Source organism: Rutilus rutilus, assembly GCF_951802725.1.
Source record: "Rutilus rutilus genome assembly, chromosome: 12".
In the NCBI taxonomy this organism is placed as follows: Eukaryota; Metazoa; Chordata; class Actinopteri; order Cypriniformes; family Leuciscidae; genus Rutilus; species Rutilus rutilus.
Genome location: NC_140217.1, coordinates 27,582,688 through 27,600,199, shown reverse-complemented (window position 1 = coordinate 27,600,199; position 17,512 = coordinate 27,582,688). Strand labels below are relative to the sequence as shown.

The 17,512-nt window shown below is 38.6% G+C and overlaps 2 protein-coding genes across 4 annotated transcripts; one reads left to right on the top strand and one right to left on the bottom strand.

The window, feature by feature from the left end:
- Positions 1 to 410: 410 nt before the first annotated feature.
- nasp (nuclear autoantigenic sperm protein (histone-binding)) lies at positions 411 to 6,939 on the top strand. 2 transcript variants are annotated; one of them, XM_084425042.1, is made up of 15 exons: positions 411 to 587; positions 1,295 to 1,333; positions 1,428 to 1,541; positions 1,666 to 1,746; positions 1,829 to 1,938; positions 2,195 to 2,929; positions 3,122 to 3,180; positions 3,266 to 3,342; positions 3,427 to 3,500; positions 3,608 to 3,796; positions 3,928 to 4,100; positions 4,352 to 4,420; positions 5,363 to 5,437; positions 5,802 to 5,930; positions 6,740 to 6,939. In XM_084425042.1, exons 1-15 carry the CDS (start codon positions 550 to 552, stop codon positions 6,773 to 6,775), a joined length of 1,998 nt encoding a protein of 665 aa, XP_084281168.1. In that variant the 5' UTR covers positions 411 to 549; the 3' UTR covers positions 6,776 to 6,939. The 2 variants fall into 2 exon arrangements, with proteins under 2 accessions (XP_084281168.1, XP_084281169.1); XM_084425043.1 differs by lacking the exon at positions 5,802 to 5,930.
- Positions 6,940 to 9,098: 2,159 nt separating this feature from the next.
- ccdc17 (coiled-coil domain containing 17) lies at positions 9,099 to 17,490 on the bottom strand. Of its 2 annotated transcripts, XM_084427041.1 has the most exons (14): positions 17,203 to 17,490; positions 16,555 to 16,635; positions 16,423 to 16,476; positions 16,202 to 16,331; positions 14,522 to 14,663; positions 14,346 to 14,441; positions 13,960 to 14,093; positions 11,795 to 11,917; positions 11,421 to 11,596; positions 10,419 to 10,504; positions 10,098 to 10,298; positions 9,800 to 10,022; positions 9,561 to 9,671; positions 9,099 to 9,260 (listed from the first exon to the last, which is right to left on the bottom strand). In XM_084427041.1, the coding sequence occupies exons 1-14, from the start codon at positions 17,413 to 17,415 to the stop codon at positions 9,144 to 9,146; spliced, it is 1,887 nt and encodes a 628-aa protein (XP_084283167.1). In that variant the 5' UTR covers positions 17,416 to 17,490; the 3' UTR covers positions 9,099 to 9,143. The 2 variants fall into 2 exon arrangements, with proteins under 2 accessions (XP_084283167.1, XP_084283168.1); XM_084427042.1 differs by lacking the exon at positions 16,555 to 16,635.
- Positions 17,491 to 17,512: the final 22 nt, after the last annotated feature.

Sequence of the window (17,512 nt, the reverse complement as noted above, 5' to 3'; positions counted from 1 at the left end):
AAGTGTAACACTGCAATGCAAGAACCAAGAACCAATATGCACATAATGAAAAATAATAATAATCTTATTAGATTGTAAAAAAGTAAAGAGAAAAAAAATATCTTTGTAAGATTAGCTGAGAAGTAAAGTTGCTATATAATATATTAATATAATAATGGAATATATAATATAATAATACTAATAAAATATACTATAACATATATTTCATTCACAATAACACTAGGAACGTGCTTTAAGAAAGTGAACAGAGTCTATTTTAATTTCAAGTTGACCTTAAATGCGAAATATAACAAAAAAATTCTGGATAAAAATAGATTTTTCATTCATCTTGTCCAGTGGCTGTAGCGGCAGCGTATTGCGGTTACTTGCCCTTTAAATGTATTCTCCCGCGTTTTTGTGACAGGAGGGTCGTAGTTCAGCGGAAGTACAGCTTGTATCCGTATTTAAAGGCGCCAACAAAGACTAATTCAGGAGCAGCTTCACAAACCTGCCATCTTCACATACATCATCCAATAGTACATTGCGGCGTAGTTTATTTAACGCATTAAGATGCCCGAGGAAACAGCGTCTGCTTCAACTGCCGAAAGGTAAAATATCATGTTTAAATTAAGTGCGTTCTCAAACCAGGGAAGTAAACAGATAAGTTAAAGGAAGTCAAAGTGAGAGGTTTTGGCTGGTTTCGTTTGATAACAAAGCTGCAGCAGCTGCGTCCTTGTCAGGAAAAATGCCTCGCGCTCGTGCTTCAGTTCGCCTTTCTCCCGCACCCGGACATCGTCGCAGGCGACGGGATGGCATCACCGTTGATTTCCCGTCGCCGTGTTGTGTTTGGCTGCTTTCTGTTGGCGGGAGAAGGATTAATATGAACGGTTATCTTGTTTATACTCCATAAATGAGGAAACTCCCGCTTTGTTCACGGCCCGTCAGAGCTTGGCGATGCAATGAAATGGCTGCACACGCGCTGAAGTCCAGCGTTAAGTTTAAAAGGTGGCGGTAACGACACAACTTGTACTACTTTAAATTACCCACTTTGGTTATTATACTGACATTAAACGGTGACGGTAAATGTCATTCATGTCCGCGTGTAGATGTTTGCTCTCTGGCGATTAATACAAGTCGTAGCATCGCGCTAACTTTGGTGCTCCTGCTCCACACGTGAACTTTTTTTTTTTTCTTTTTTTTTTTTTTTCTCTCAACAAACTTTGGTGCAGTTTTACTGCCGTTAGAAATAATCTTAAGACGCAACAGTACTTTTTTAAATGGTTGTATGACCCTTTTTTATTGTTTGTCTTTGCAGTATGGGGGTGAAACCTTGCTCCTCAAGCGCTGCAGACAGGTGAGTTGCTATCTGGAATTATTCATTATTAAATTGCTCATTTCAATAAAGTAACTATTGAGGTTCGTTACACACACATTTGTGAACTTTGCAGCTCCGTCGATGTTACTGAGGAAGCAAAGAAGCTGATTGGCACAGGCAACCGGCACTTAGTGATGGGTGATGTTTTGTCGGCAGTCAGTGTCTTCCAGGAGGCTTGTGCCATGCTGTGAGTAGTGAATGTGGATAAAACCTGTATTATGGATAGAGAATGTCATCCGTGCAGCGTATGCCAGATACTAATTAATATTACAATTATGGTGTGTGCACTTTCATCCCCCTCCCCCATTAAGAGCTGAGAAGTATGGAGACACTGCAGATGAATGTGGGGAAGCTTTTTTCTTGTGTGGAAAGGCCCTTCTGGAGCTTGCCAGGTATCTGAATTAATTGGCATGTAATGGATTCTTTTTAAACGTACTTTTGCTAATGTTAATTTTTTGTAACTTTTTTTTCTAGGATGGAGAATACTGTGCTCGGTAATGCTTTAGAGGGAGTCCCAGAAGAATCCTCTGAAGAGGGCGAGAAACACAATGACTCTAAGATCGAAAGTGCTGACAACTTGGATGGTTTGTATTTAAAGAGCTTTGTTTGTTGGTTAAAACTGATCACTTTGTTTTGTTTTTTTCATACATGCTCAAGGCTAAACATCACATCTGCAAAAAGGATGTTTCCAAAGAACCTCCAAATGGATGGTTGTCAAAGTTTTCTGCTCAAGCCAGCATATATTGAAAGAATAAAGCACAATTGAAAATTTTATTATTCCGATCAAAAGGTATGTTCACTGTAACCTAGAAATTTCCCTACATTTGTACTATGATTCAGAGGAAACCAGAGATGAGCTTCGAGCACAGGTTTATGATGCCATGTCAGAGGACAACAAAACTCAGTCAGAGGTAGAAACAGAGGTGGGGGAAGGTGAGCAGAAGAACCAAGAAGATAAGAAGCAGAAGGAAGTTGAAGTGGATGCAGCATTGCCTAAATCGGAGAAACCAGCTGAAAAACCTGCTGAAAAGGAGAAACTAGCTGAAGACAAGGCAAAGACTGCCGAAGACAAGGCAAAACCTGTTGAAAAGGAGAAACTGGCTGAAGACAAGGCAAAGCCTGTTGAAAAGGAGGAACTAGCTGAAGACCAGGCAAAACCTGTTGAAAAGGAGAAACTGGCTGAAGACAAGGCAAAGACTGCTGAAGACAAGGCAAAACCTGCTGAAAAGGAGAAACTGGCTGAAGACAAGGCAAAGACTGCTGAAGACAAGGCAAAACCTGCTGAAAAGGAGAAACTGGCTGAAGACAAGGCAAAGACTGCTGAAGACAAGGCAAAACCTGCTGAAAAGGAGAAACTGGCTGAAGACAAGGCAAAGACTGCTGAAGACAAGGCAAAACCTGCTGAAAATGAGGAACCTGCTGATAACGATGTTAAGTCAAATGGTGCAGACGAAGGTGCTTCTAAAAAGGAAGATGACACTGTGTCAAACAGGGTAACCAAAAAGGCCATAAACGATGAAGAGGATAAAAATGGAAATGAAGATACTGAAGAACCCATGGAAGAGGATGGTGGAGGTAGTGAAGTGTGGTAGTCTGGGGAGCACAAGATTTTAGTATTTAACGACTTTTTCACCTGGTGAATCTACTTCTAAATATTTTGTGGATCCACTAGCATTTAGATTAAGCTGCAGCACTTCTGATGGTGTGCATGGTGATGGGCTTCACATTAAATCATTGGCAGTGAGTTGACGTATTTTTCTGTTTCAGATGATGATGACGATGATGATGACGACGATGAGGAGGCCGAGGGTGACACAAAGGATAAGGTTTGTAACAAATAAAGTGTTTTTATTTTTATCCCTCTCCACCCTTTAATGACTTAGTGGCTTATTTGTGTCCTTGTGTCTTTAGGATAGTGAGGAGGATGAAGTTGGCAACCTGCAGCTGGCCTGGGAGATGCTTGAGGTTGCAAAGGTGATTTATAAAAGGTATGTCTGTAGGATTAGTGATTGACTGCATTTGATCAAACTCCTTTTAAAACACTTTTTATTTTATTTTTATTCTGTTTGTAGAAAAGACTGCAAAGAAGATCAGCTAATGGCAGCACAAATTTACCTGAAACTTGGAGAAGTTGGAGCTGAATCAGGTGTGTATATAGAGAGTAGCTGACAGTATTTAAGGACCCTTTTGGATTCCACAAGCCACCATTTAAAATTGAAAAATTACACCATCTCTCCAATTTGATTCATGTAGGTAACTACAGCCAGGCTCTGGAGGACTTCAATGAGTGTTTAACCTTGCAGCTGAAACACCTTCCCTCTCATAGTCGTCTTTTGGCTGAGACTCATTACCAGTTGGGCACAACTTACAGCTACACAGCCCAGTACAGCCAAGCCATCGAGCACTTCTCCAAATCTATCAAAGTCATCGAGAGCCGTCTTGGTAGGAACGTTTTTACAGTGGGCTTTTGCTGGTCTTCATTCCTTTTAACTGAAGATCTGCTTTCTGATAACATTAGTTGCTATGAACAAGCACGGTGCACTTAATTGATTACCACATCCCTGTTCTTCCAGCTATGCTTCAGGAAGTGATAGACAAGGCAGAAGGTGCAGAGGCAGCAAAGGAGGAGAAGACTGAGCTTGAGGAGTTGAAACAGTTACTACCAGAAATTACTGAGAAGATTGAAGATGCTAAGGAGGGCCAGAGGACTGCTCCTATGGCTTCTGAGGCCATCCATCAGACACTTGTGAGTTGCTTCATGCACTTGCACTATTGCCCTAATGCATATTGTTCAATGGCTGATTCATTTCTGAATTCAATATCAGCTTGTGTTCTTTGCCCAGTTCTGATAATTTAACTTGTCCTATAATCAATATGATTCTGATATTGCATGCATCCCTAGTGTTGCTCTTAGTATGAAAAAAAAGAAAAGTAGAGATGCCATAAAAATGGCTAAAGTTATGAGGCTCCGTATAGTTTGGAACTTGTTTGTTACAGGCAGGAGCATCCACTTCATCTGCTTTCCCAGCTGCAAATGGTGACCCGTCTTCGTCTACCGCTAGTCAGGTGTGTTGATGCTTTGTGTACCTCCTGTGCATGGGTATTTAGACATAACCAACTGTTTATGTAAACCTTGTTAGAGCAATAAGACTCAAAAGAAATTAATCCATTAACCAGGCGCTGTTTAGCAGGCTTTTAAGTGCCTGTGCTCTTCGGGCATTTTAATTGTCCACAATCAAAATTCTTTATCGCACACCCCTACGTCTGATCAAGTGTGAATTCTGTAAAATAAATAATAATTTTTTGGGTAATGCCTTTTCCTTTAATGCTGTCATGAGTAAACTTTACTTTTTCCAGTACCTGAGCCACAGGTGTCAGAACACTGGGAGGTGGCAGTTTTATTTTTCTTGGAACGCAGTATGCTGTTTAGTGGCAAATTAAACTGGATGTTGAAACTCTTAGCTGTGCAAATAATCACAAACTCTTACACGCGTTTTTATTTTTATTTTATTTTGAAAAGCCCAGACGCAGACATTTTTCCAAATTGCTCCTATTCAGCACGCATGTCTCAAGTGAATGTTGAGTAATCATGTTTTTTGAATTTTTATTTATTTATTTTTTTTTTTTACCCAGAGAAAAACTGAAAAAGATGTTACCCATACAACTCATTGCCTTCACATGCAGTTAAACCATCAGAATCGCCTTTTCATGCTGTTGCCGTTGGTTTTAAATTCAACACAAATTGGCCGATAAATATCAACGGCCGACACATTTGTGCATCTCTAATTTATACCTGTATATTACTATGCTGTACCCACATTGGACCATATAGGGTTACATACATGTATGTGCTTATGATGATTTTAAAGATATGGTTTGCTTAGTACAGTCAAATTAAAAGCTGATTTGGACACTCATTGGCCAGTGCTGATAACTTAAATGCCAAATATTGGCTGATACATCAGACCACCAATATTGTGCACCCTTAAAATGACACTTTTATTTCAGATTCCTGTGAAGCCAGCTGATGGTGCATCTTCCTCAAAATCTGCGTCTGATATTTCTCACCTTATCCGCAAAAAGGTTAGTATCCATCCACTGCAATTTGCTTTAACCTTTTGCAGTAGAGGTGGATAAACTAGCACGATTAAAGTGCATTAACTGGATTGCATGAGAGTAGTCTGCCCTTGAAGGAGCATCTGCTTTGCTACCTTCCCTTTGCTGATTTCATTTATGCATGTTGGATCATGAGCTGAATTTTCCAACTAGATGAGATTTGGTGTTGCTCGGTGTTTCTGTGGTGACTGTGCTTCAATATTGTGGCTTGGCATATTGTAGTTCTGGCATGGTTTTGAAGTGGCCATGTATGCTTGAGTAGCATGTAGAGAATAGGTGTTTAGCGCAAAAAAATAAAGTACGTGTTCTGTCCTGCTTTGTTCCTGCACAGAGGAAACCAGACGAGGAGAGTCCAAAAAAGGACAGTGATGCTAAAAAGACAAAACAGGAGACCTCAGTTAATGGCAGTGATGACTCCGCCCACAACGGCAATGGAGTCCAGGAGAAAATGGAGCAGGAGGCGAGTTGATAGGCTTGCTGTTTCCTTTAAGAGGGTCACAGGGCTTGACCATAAGGAATGTTCACTGGCTTGGGGGCCAGTGTGAAAGATGCTCTGGACAGTGGACAGAAACTGTCACTGCTGCATCAAAGTTGATCATTTTCACACTTAAGTCTTGTCAATTTTTATATTAAGTGATTTAAGCCATTCATACTTAAGACGCGAAAGAACTATTCCATACTCTATATTCTTTGTCTGCATGTACAACGAATGCAAGTTCTCCTTTGCATCTTGTGCTCTGCTCTTGACTGCCTACTGTAGCATTAAGAGTCTGTGTAGGTTTAATACAGTGAAGACTGTGCAGTGTTTGTTTGTACACTGATTACATACAATTTCTGTAGTAGGCTGTTTCTTACCTGTATACTACCTACCTGGAAAAACTTTAAAGCATCTCATTTTTATCTTTTGTATTAATGTGCTATTGCTTGTTTTAATCTTACTGTTTACTTTTAATAATTTGAGCATTTATATCAGGCTAGTTTTTGCTGTGGTATCAAGATTGGAATTGTGACGTTTCTAAATCTTAAATGGAGTTGTCATCTTATGTAGTAGTAGAATATAAGTTAAGAGTCAAAAACAAACTTCAGGACTAATTCTTCTGGGTGCATATTTACTCATGTACACATACTAGTGAAGTCCTGTGTCTGAGGATGTTCAATTCTTTATCTTGTATTTAATGTGTTGGTTGGAGAATTGTCTTGGTTTTAACTTTGAGCAACATCAATTTAGTGCCTAAACTTTTTTTAAATGGTTTTTCTTTTCTCTTGTAGTCAGCCAATTCTTCCTCTGTGAAGACCTCAGCGTGATGGACTTCCTCTGATTGACCTCTTACCTTCCAACCAGCAGAGCATGCCTGCATCATATACTCTCCATGAACAACTTGTCTCTGTTCTGTAAATAACCTGTTTTCTTTGTCCAATTTTTGTATAATTGTAGTAAACTTTCAATAAAGGATATTTGCATATGTGAACATGTGTGCTCTTAATACTTTACCCTTACCCCTTTACCCTTTTTTTGAAAAGAATGTTCTGCTCTAAATACAACCAGAGTTCCAATGGAATCGTAAATTAATTGGACTGAAAACTCCTCAACAGCTAAATGATGTTAGCCATATCATGTGCTGTTTCATGTGTTCTTAAAACAAAACTTTAGTCTTCACATAAAGGGAGGGTTTGAAATTAACTTTTCTCTCACCATCTTAAATTAAGTTACCAGCCATTCAGAACTTCTACCAGCCAAAACAAAAATTAACCAAATCATCAATCACAGCTTGGATTCTGAAATTTGTATTGCTTTCAATTTTACAACAGTAAATCACTGTGGATTCCATAAAAAAAAAAATGTATCTGTTACTTATGAGTTTACTTGCACAAATACAATAAAGATGCTAGGGTTTCTTGGACATGCTGCAATTGAGAATGGGTTGGAAAAATGGCCTTTTAATGTTTTCTATACTGTAGGGCTCTGGTGGCTTGTTAACCAGTCTCACACTGTGGACATGTCATTCTGTACTTGCATTCTTAAGTTCAAAGATACAGTCCAAAACAGTGAAACCAAGTTCACTTCAAGAATGAACAAAGTGGCGTCAATGAGTTTGAATTAAGGTCTTTGAAAAAACGGCACAAACAAAGAGTACGATCTATATTTCTTTGTGAAGCATATTTATTTAAGCCCTAAAAGCCTGTTACTGAAAAATGCACAATCTCCTAGGGTGAAGTCAATATGTATCTTTGTCCTAAATCATTGTATTTTAATGAATAGCTATGTGAGTGGCGCTGTGGTGATGATTTTTAACTGCTGGAGTCGTGTGTGTGCGGTCATAGAAAATGTTAACATTTTAAAGACGTGGCACTGCGGCGATTCTCTAGATGTGCGACCCTTTTTATGTGTTATTTTGCTAATGTTTGAGGCTCCTTTTAGAGGAAGGGCTGATAGCGATGCCATGCCAGTGCTGCACAATTTACATAGACATTTACAAAGAACATAATTTATGAATCATAACTTGGCAAATTGGCTGTTGTGTTGAAATGCGTTATCTGCCACAGGATTTTCACCTGCATTTGGTGGGTTTACGGGTGTTAATTTCAAATCCTGCATACAGGGGTTAGACAATGAAACTGAAACTGGCCAATATAGTGTTGGAGGTTCGAATTAGCACAGCTGTAAATAAAATAATGCAATCCACTCAATATAATGGGAGATAAAGAGTTCAAAAGAAGGCAAATTGTTGGTGCGCGTCTCACTGGCTCATCTGTGACCAGGACAGCAAGTCTTTGTGGTGTATCAAGACTATGGTATCCAGGGTAATGTCGGCATACCCCCACGTAGGACGAACCACATCCAACAGGAGTAACTCAACACAAGAGGTAGCTGTCTGAAAGGGGTGTCCAGGTACTAGCCCGGATTGTATCCAAAAAACAAAACCACAGTTGCCCAACTCACTGCAGAATTAAATGCACACATTGACTCCCGTTTCCACCAAAACTGTTCACCGGGAGCTCAACAGTCAATATTCCTGGTCGGGCTGCTATAGCCAATTTTTGGTCACTTGTTGGGCTGCAGTATCATGGCATTCACCGATATGCTTGATGGTCGTGTCACTGACAAGAACTTCCAAACTATTCTGGAGGACCATGTGCCATGTATCAGCATGATAATGCACCAATACACACAGCAAGACTTGTGACAGAAAGGTTTGATGAACATGAAAGTGAAGTTCTCCCACGGCCTGTACAGTCACCAGATCTTGATATTATTGAGCCACTTTGGGGTGTTTTGGAGGAGCAAGTCAGGAAACGTTTTCTCCATCAGCATCACATAATGACCTGGCCTCAGTTCTGGAAGAAGAATAGCTCAAAATCCCTCTGGCCACTGTGATGGACTATCTGTCATTCTCAAGACAAATTGAGGCTGTAAAAGGAGGCCCTACACCATACTAATAAATTATTGTGTTCTAAAACCAGGTGTTTCAGTTTCATTGTCCAACCCCTGTGTATGCATAATTGTTTCTAGATCAGTGTGATGCCAAAAAGCACAAATGTACACAAGTAAATGAAACGTGATTTAAAAATGCAATAATTCGTAACAGATGTGTGATCTGTTTATAGTCACTTGAAATACAATTTGTGTGAAGTTACAGCAGACTTTATTTGTTCAGTAATCAATTCAAGTCATTCAAATATAATTGGACTCCTCGACATGATCTGTCTGTGGCAGTGATGAAGGTAATGGATTGGTTGAGGGTTGTGATGGTTCTTGCGTTGCCAGGATTGCAGATGTGTTTGAGACCACCTAAACAAGACACATTTATTAAGCTATAGGCCCAAACACGGTCCTGGAGGGCCACTGTCCTGCAGAGTTTAGCTCCGGCTTGCCTCAACACACCTGCCTGGATGTTTCTAGTATGCCTAGTAAGCCTTGATTAGCTGTCCAGGTGTGTTTAATTGGAGTTGGAGCTGAACTCTGCAGGACAGAGGCCCTCCAGAAGCAGGATTGGACACCCCTGCTGTATAGGCTCATCAAAACCGTTGTAAGCTTTGCTATTAAAAAGCATCTTTAGATAGGAAATATCTTGATAAACATTTTGCATACCATTGACGGGTACTTGTACTGGTTGGTGTTGTTGATGTCAATCTTTGCAAGAGTCTGTACATCTCCATGACAAGCGTTTGCTACCCGAAGACAGAGTTCCATGTTACCCAGCTTAGAAGGAAATATACAGTTTAGTCTGATTTAATAGAGTAAATTAGAGCTCTATGGGCATTTATCCCAGACTAAAGACTTCAAAAGTCTAATGAGTCTCTTAAGCTCTTAATATTTGGTGAACATACTTGTGGCACAGAATTCAGCTGAACTGGATTTAGGGACGCTTGAACTGGGAGAGAGCGGAAGGGAAGCCTCCAGTGACCGCTGTGCACCTGGTTGTGCTCGTCAAAAAGTTCAAGTTTAGCCCAGCCACAAGTAACCAAGTCCTTAGTTTCATGGTTGTACAAATGGAGACCTCTAGAAGTCTGAATCTCCAAGACCAAAGTGAGATTTGGAGATGGTTGTACTCTGAAATGAAGCACAAATTCAATCATGTAAACATATATCCACTCTGTGTCCATATTTATGTCTGAACCAAACTACCTTGGCACAGGCTGTTTAACAGCCAGTACGGCATAGTTTCCAGGACTCTTGGTGGAGAGTAATGGTTGGCACTGCACAGGTGGCATTGGGGTGGTCTGTCCCAACTTCTCCCCATTACAGTATAACCCTTCCAACAAGCGCACTGATCTCAAAGTAGCTTCTAAACCCATCACCAGGTCATAGAAGATCACAAAGCCAGCCCTACACACACATGCAGACAATCGCAAGATTTAAATCATATTGTAATGCATTTAGTGTTACGTGCATTCATCTATTCTATAGGGACTAAATAAGAAGAAAAAAAAAGAATATTTGTCTTACACAGGATCATAAGGAGCTGGACCAAGAGGTTCCATCGGATCAGTTACATGGGGACCCATCAATGAATGCTGTTTTGAACTCTGATCCTGCAATATGGGTAAAACAAAATGGTAACACTTTATTGTACAGTGTCCTTTAGGTTACATGTACTTGTAAGAGTAAATTATGCATAATTACATGCAATTAACCCTCAACCAAATCCTAATCCTACCCTAACCCAATAGTAAGTACATGTTGTTAATTATTATTACTTAGTACTTAAATATATAATTACACTGTAACAATGACACCTTAAAATAAAGTGTAACAAACAAAATATATATACACTACCATTCAAAAGTTTGGGGTCTGTTAGATTTTTTAATTCTTTAGTGAGGATGCATTAAATAGATTTTTTTTTTAATTACAGTAAAGAAAGACATTTGTATATCGTTACAAAATATTTCTGTTTTAAATAAATGCTATTCTTTTGACCTTTCTATTGCTAAAAAATGATGGAAAAAAATGTAAACATTGATTATAATAAGAACTGTTCATTTGAATGGTTTCTGAAGGAACATGTGACACTGTAGATATTCAGCTTTGCTATCACAACAATAAACCACATATAACATACACATATAATATACAGTACATTACACTAATATATTAAAATAGAAAACAGTAAATAATATTTCATGATATTACTAATACACTAATATTTGAATAGCATTGCTAAATGGAATCTTTAGTGGATTTCAAAATGAATATCCATTTTTCATTCTATATTTACTGTTGTGATGCCTAAATTTACTTGCAGCATTTAAAACAGCTCATTTACTTATTTAGATTTATTTAATACAATATTCAATTTTAATATCAGCCATTCATCTGTTATAGACATACCATTAAAATAGTATCAGGCAGAATTTTGAGGTTCCCGAAATATCACATTAACTCAACATACATTACATTAGCTGCCAGTAACACAATTAATTAAGCTTTGGCTAACTGTCAGCCCACCAGTGTCAGAGCAGAGTGTGAGTGGGCCATAGAAGATCCAGGAAACATAGGCAGGGGAGGTTGAGGATGGGGTGGTCTTCTGTCTCGCCCCTTGTCTATTTCTCTTTTTAGAAAGGCGATCTCAGCTTGGAGGCTTGCCATTTGATGGATGTGGTCCTTCTGGATATCAATGAGCCCTGATCAATATAATATCAAATATTCAAAAAAATTATTTAAGTATTCAGATATGTTTAAAATATTCAAACAATATAAAATATGAATATACTTTTAGTGCATAGTATAAGCATACAAATTAGAACACATACACAATTAACATGTTTTCTATGAAAAGTTTCACATCACTTTATTTTTTATCATGTGAGGAACAGAGATACCGTGTTCTCCTTTGTGCCTCTCCCTGGCCAGCTGGATTCTGAAGATTTCCTCCTCAAGCTTTTGGTTCTCCTGCTCCACAGCAAGAACATCAGGGTCCAACACTCTGTGAGGAGACTTCACCCCTGGTTGGGACAGAAACGAGAAATGACCCTGGGGCTTAAAAGAATAGTGTACAGTACAATAAAGTATGCAGACACTTAAGCCACACTTAAAAATCTATTAATGCAATAGCATTAGATTATAAAATATAATACACAGTTCAAAATTAAATGAAGTTCCAAGAGTAGGTTCAGGAGGAGCCTAAACATTCAGTTCTGTCAATCATGAGCATAAGCAGCGGTCTCTGCGCTTCCTCCCCATCTCCTCCTCCATTTCTCTTATTCTTCCTCTGCACAGTACTGTTATAAGCTCAGGGATCGAGCCTCCTTTGAGGACAGCAAGCCAAGTTCGTTTACCATTAACTATTAAGACCGAATGGGATGGTGAACTCGTGAAAACTATTTGTACTCTTAACAGTTGACAAACCGACATTGCCGTTCAAAAGTTTGGGGTTGGTAAGATTTGTTAGTGTTCTTGAAATAAGTCTCACGCTTACCAAGACTGCATTTATCTGATCAAAAATACGGTAAAATAATAATATTGTGCAATATTATTGCAATTTAACAGAACTATTTTCTATTTTTATGTATTTTTAAATGTAATTTATTCCTGTGATGGAAAAATATATAAATAATTGGCAGCCATTACTCCAGTCTTCACTGTAAATCATTCTAATATGCTGATTTGGTGCTCAATAAACATTTACATTTACATTTACATTTACATTACATTGTAATATAAAATAAACATTTAATATTAATATCAATGTTGAAAACAGATGTTCTGCTTAATCTTTTATGTTGGAATTGTGATAGTTTTTTTTTTTAGGATTCTTTGATGAATAGAAAGAACAATATTTATTTAAAATAGAAATCTTTTGTAACCGTGTAAATGTCTTTTACTGATCAATTTAATGCATCCCTGCTATATAAAAGTATAAATTGAAGAGTTCAGATGCAAAAGCCTCTAAGTACCATCTGAAATTTTCTTCTAGAATGATCATTTTTATCAAGCCTGTATATTTAAGTTCAGTAATTTCACTTAAAGGGATAGTTCACTTTGAAATAAAATTTTGGTATGTTTTAGCTTACCTCAAGGGCATCCAAGATGTAGGTGTCTTTGTTTCCGCAGTAGTTTCAATTTTGATATTTTTAGGTCAAACCGTTCTTGTCTGTCAGTCATATAATGCAGGTCGATGGTCACTGTCTCAAAACACAAGCACAGAGTCCAAATTAAAACAATTCCCCACTTCCAAATTAAACAATTCCCCATCGTAAGTACACATTGATGGCCTAAGACACGAAACGAGCGGTTTGTGTGAGAAAACGAACAGTATTTATATCGTTGTTATCTCTTGAACACAGCACACGTCCAAATGATCTGACGGCGCGGGCGGGTATAGATATATACACTAGATGTCGCCTTCGCTACTGCAGTTCATTGGAACGAAACCGTAGCCAGGGCGACATCTATGTATATATCTATACCCGCCCGCGCCGTCAGATCATTTGGACGTGTGCTGTGTTCAAGAGATAACAACCATATAAATACTGTTCGTTTTCTCACACAAACCGCTCGTTTCGTGTCTTAGGCCATCAATGTGTACTTACGATGGGGAATTGTTTAATTTGGACGATGGGGAATTGTTTTAATTTGGACTCTGTGCTTGTGTTTTGAGACAGTGACCATCGACCTGCATTATATGACTGACAGACAAGAACGGTTTGACCTAAAAATATCAAAATTGAAACTACTGCGGAAACAAAGACACCTACATCTTGGATGCCCTTGAGGTAAGCTAAAACATATCAAAAATTAATTTCAAAGTGAACTATCCCTTTAAATGGCAATGAAAATGACCTATTAGTTGTCATTAAAGTGAAATTACTGAACTTAAATATACGAGCTTGATAAAAATGATCATTCTAGAAGAACATTTCAGATGGCACTTAGAGGATTTTGCATCTGAACTCTTCAGTTGCTTACAAAAAACATACTTTTGAACGGTATAGTGTAAGTGTCCAAATACTATTTGCAGCCAAAGTTCATTGTCTTTACTACTCACTTCTTCCTTTTGTCTTGCCGTCAGCTCTAGGTCTTGCCTGCTCCAGTGTAAGAGCTTCTGCTTGAAGGTCATGCATGTGAGCCAGAACCTCTGGATCAGAACCACCAGACTGCATGTATGCCAGACGCAAAGCTCTGTTACAAAAAGAAATCCACCACAGTGCTAGTGTGTTGTTCGGAATGGTTGCTAAGATGGCACTAAAATGGTTGTATTGGGTGACTGCTAGGCAGATAAGTGATTTCTAGGTTGTTTAAGGTTTTTTAGTTCATAACTGGCCACAGTCAATATTATTATCCCTAGATATGGTTTGCATACTTCTTTCAATGTAAGTACATGTTTTTCTCACTTCTTTTATCGTGCAAAAAACGTGAGTTAAAAAAAAAGACCTTATCTGAGCGGAGAGGGGCCCGTCCACAGAAAAGATCAAGACATGGGTCTTCTTTTCCTCTGGTGGGTTAGATTGGACTTCATTTGGATTAAACCTACAATATTAGCACAGTATAAACATGCAAGTGATTGCTAGCTTCTTGGAACACTTGGTTTCCCCCCCACTCTCTCTTACCCTTTCATTGAGTTGATGTGAGAGCTGAGCTGATGCAGCACCTCCTCGTTCCTCTGTTCCTGACTCCTCAGCTCCTGCAGCACTTCCTCTAGATGAGCCGTCCTCTCCCGCCCTCCCAGCTCGGCAAGCCTCTGTTCGATATCTGGGATAAACACATCATCAATAGTGCAGAACAAATGAACATTAACATGTTCATAACTGTTTTCTATTTTAATATATTTTAAAATGGCCAGCATTCTGTGATGGCAAAGCTTCCACAGTCTTCAGTGTCACACGATCCTTCAGAAAACATTCTGATATGCTGATTTGGTGCTCAAGAAACATTTCTTATTATGATCGCAGACCAAATGAACGATAGGTGTGTTCGACTTGAAGCGGCGCTGCGCAGACCGATCGATGTAGGACATAAAAGTACAGCGAGAGCGATTCCAAAGCATACGGCTCCGTTTGCTCTCTAATCGCTCTTGTGGTATTTTGATGTCATTCACAGATTGGTCATCTGCATTGGGTCGCCCACTAATTAACATGTTCCTTTGCCTTTAAAGTACTTAAGGGGTTTCAAACAATCACAGCATGGGTTTGTAGTTGCTAAGTGAAACAGTGTGACATCATTTCAGACAACTTGTCTTGAGAGTTGCCACCATGGCGAGTGATAAAAATGCGTTCCAGAAATCCGTATTTAACCTCAGAACGATCTCAAAGTACAGTGCTAAAGTCTGATTTTGTGGTGGCTGCAGTGCTTTAAGATGAAATGATTAGCCTATAATCTTAATTCAAGTGATGAAGGATTCTGAAAGTCTGACATTAGGCTAATCAGTGTTGAGGTTTAAATGTTTGAAAATGATTAACAGTTAAATTTGGTAACACTTTACGTTAGGGTGTCATTATTACATATTAATTATATATGTAAATATTTGTCAGTGCTTTTGCGTTCCCTTGCAACAACTTTTGCGTTCCGCCAAGAAACTTGCGTTCGCTCAGAAAGTTTCTCGGGGAAACGCAAAGCGGTTACGAGAACGCAAAAGTACGGAGCCCCCCTAGTCCCACTTTGTCAAAAAATAATAATCGTGGCCTCAAGATAGAAACTCGTGGCCTCAAGATACGAGATACTATCTTGAGGCCACGAGTTACTATCTTGAGGCCACGAGATACTATCTTGAGGCCACGAGATGGTATCTTGAAGCCACGAGTTACTATCTTGAGGCCACGAGATACTATCTTGAGGCCACGAGATATCTTGAGGCCACGAGATACTATCTTGAGGCCACGAGATGGTATCTTGAAGCCACGAGTTACTATCTTGAGGCCACGAGTTACTATCTTGAGGCCACGACATACTATCTTGAGGCCATGAGATACTATCTTGAGGCCACGAGATAGTTATAATTATTTTTTTTGACAAAGTGGGACTAGGGGGGCTCCGTACAAAAGCATTTTTTATTTTTACCATGATGTCCCTTTAGGGGCTCCGTATCTTTCAGTAAACAGTTTTGAGTTTTGAGAGAAAAGTACTGTTTTTGCCTTAGTGTGGAGAACATTTTAATAATCTAAAGAACTTTTTTCATAAAGAACCTTGCGCAATGGGATGGTTCCATGGATGTTAGAGGTTCTTCATGAAAGCATACAAATCTTTATTTTAAGAGTATAGCTTTCTTTTAACATACTTCCCAACATTCCTACCCTCTCTCTCCTTCTCCAGCTGATGGTTGCGTGCCCTGATCTCAGCCAGTCTCTGCTCATGATCTTTATATAAGTCAAGAGCCCTCTGTTCATCAGCCTTCTGCTGGAGTGAGCCTTGCTCCTCAGAGACCTGAAGGACACTTACACAATGTCCAAATCCGATAATACAAACACTATTCACAATCTAAACAGATTTAAAGAGCTAAGCATATGAAACTGACCTCTGTCTGTCTTCTGGGCTGGTTGTGTTCAAATGAGATCCTGAGTTTTCGAAACTAAAACAGAAGATCATCAGATGCTGCGTAAAACCTCTTTGAACTTGAGATTTAGTATCTTTGCATGTGGTCCTGTACCTCTTCAGTGAGTTTGTTTAGAGCAGTATTTTCCTGTGAACTCTCTCTCTGATCCACTTGCCAGTTTCTCTGTTCTTTCAACTGGCCAATGGAACAAGCAAACATACAGTATTACTTGCGCTACTGTTCAAAAGTTTGGAGTATGAGTTGTTTTTAATTGTTTTAAAATTACAATATAACTATTTAAATTAAAATGTTAAATAACTGTTATTTTTTTTAATTATAATATGAAATGTATTTAAAATGTATTCCTGTGATGGCAAAGCTGAATTTTCAGCAGTCATTACTAGTGTTCAGTGTCACATGATTCTTCAGGAATCATTCTATTATGCTAATTTGATGCTCAAGAAAAATGTCTTATTATCAATCTTGGACAGAACAGTTGTGCTGCTTGGTATTTTTGTGAAAACTGATCTTTTTTTCAGGATTCTTTGATGAACAGAAAATTCTAAAGAACAGCATAAATTACTTAAAGTATTTCTTTCATAAAAATCTTGACCCAAAACTTTTGAACATGTGTATAAAGGGACATAATGAAATGGAACACAATATAGAATTATTCAAATTATATATATATATATATATATATAGTAAATAAATTAACCGCAGTTTTTTGTCGTTGGAATAATTAAGTAATATTCAACTTACAACAATCAAATCAGGTGTCCTTGCCCTTTTGGGATGCACCGTCTTCAGAGCTGCGTTTTCTGTTCGTGTGAATCCCCTTTGTCCTCTCCATAGAGCTATTGGATCTTTTAAGTCCGTGCCAATGCAGAATTTGGCCTTGTGTTTATCCAAGAGTCCAGCAGAATGAAATGCCATGTTACAATTCTGACAAATTAACTCCCCCAAACCTTCCATCCCTCCCAACAATTACTCCCTATTTAAACTTGAAACAAAATCTAGACCACAAATTGGATGAATCTTAAAAAAATAGTAATATACTTATGTTGGAACC

Coding starts and splice junctions, on each gene's coding strand:
- nasp (XM_084425042.1), top strand. CDS start 550: ATGCCCGAGGAAACAGCGTCTGCTTCAACTGCCGAAAG. Junction 1,542..1,665: donor CAGGAGGCTTGTGCCATGCT/GTGAGTAGTGAA, acceptor TCCCCCATTAAG/AGCTGAGAAGTATGGAGACA. Junction 3,501..3,607: donor AGAAGTTGGAGCTGAATCAG/GTGTGTATATAG, acceptor TGATTCATGTAG/GTAACTACAGCCAGGCTCTG.
- ccdc17 (XM_084427041.1), bottom strand. CDS start 17,415: ATGGAAGGTTTGGGGGAGTTAATTTGTCAGAATTGTAACATGGCATTT. Junction 16,477..16,554: donor TAAACAAACTCACTGAAGAG/GTACAGGACCAC, acceptor CTTCTGTTTTAG/TTTCGAAAACTCAGGATCTC. Junction 9,261..9,560: donor AGTACAAGTACCCGTCAATG/GTATGCAAAATG, acceptor TGTCTTGTTTAG/GTGGTCTCAAACACATCTGC.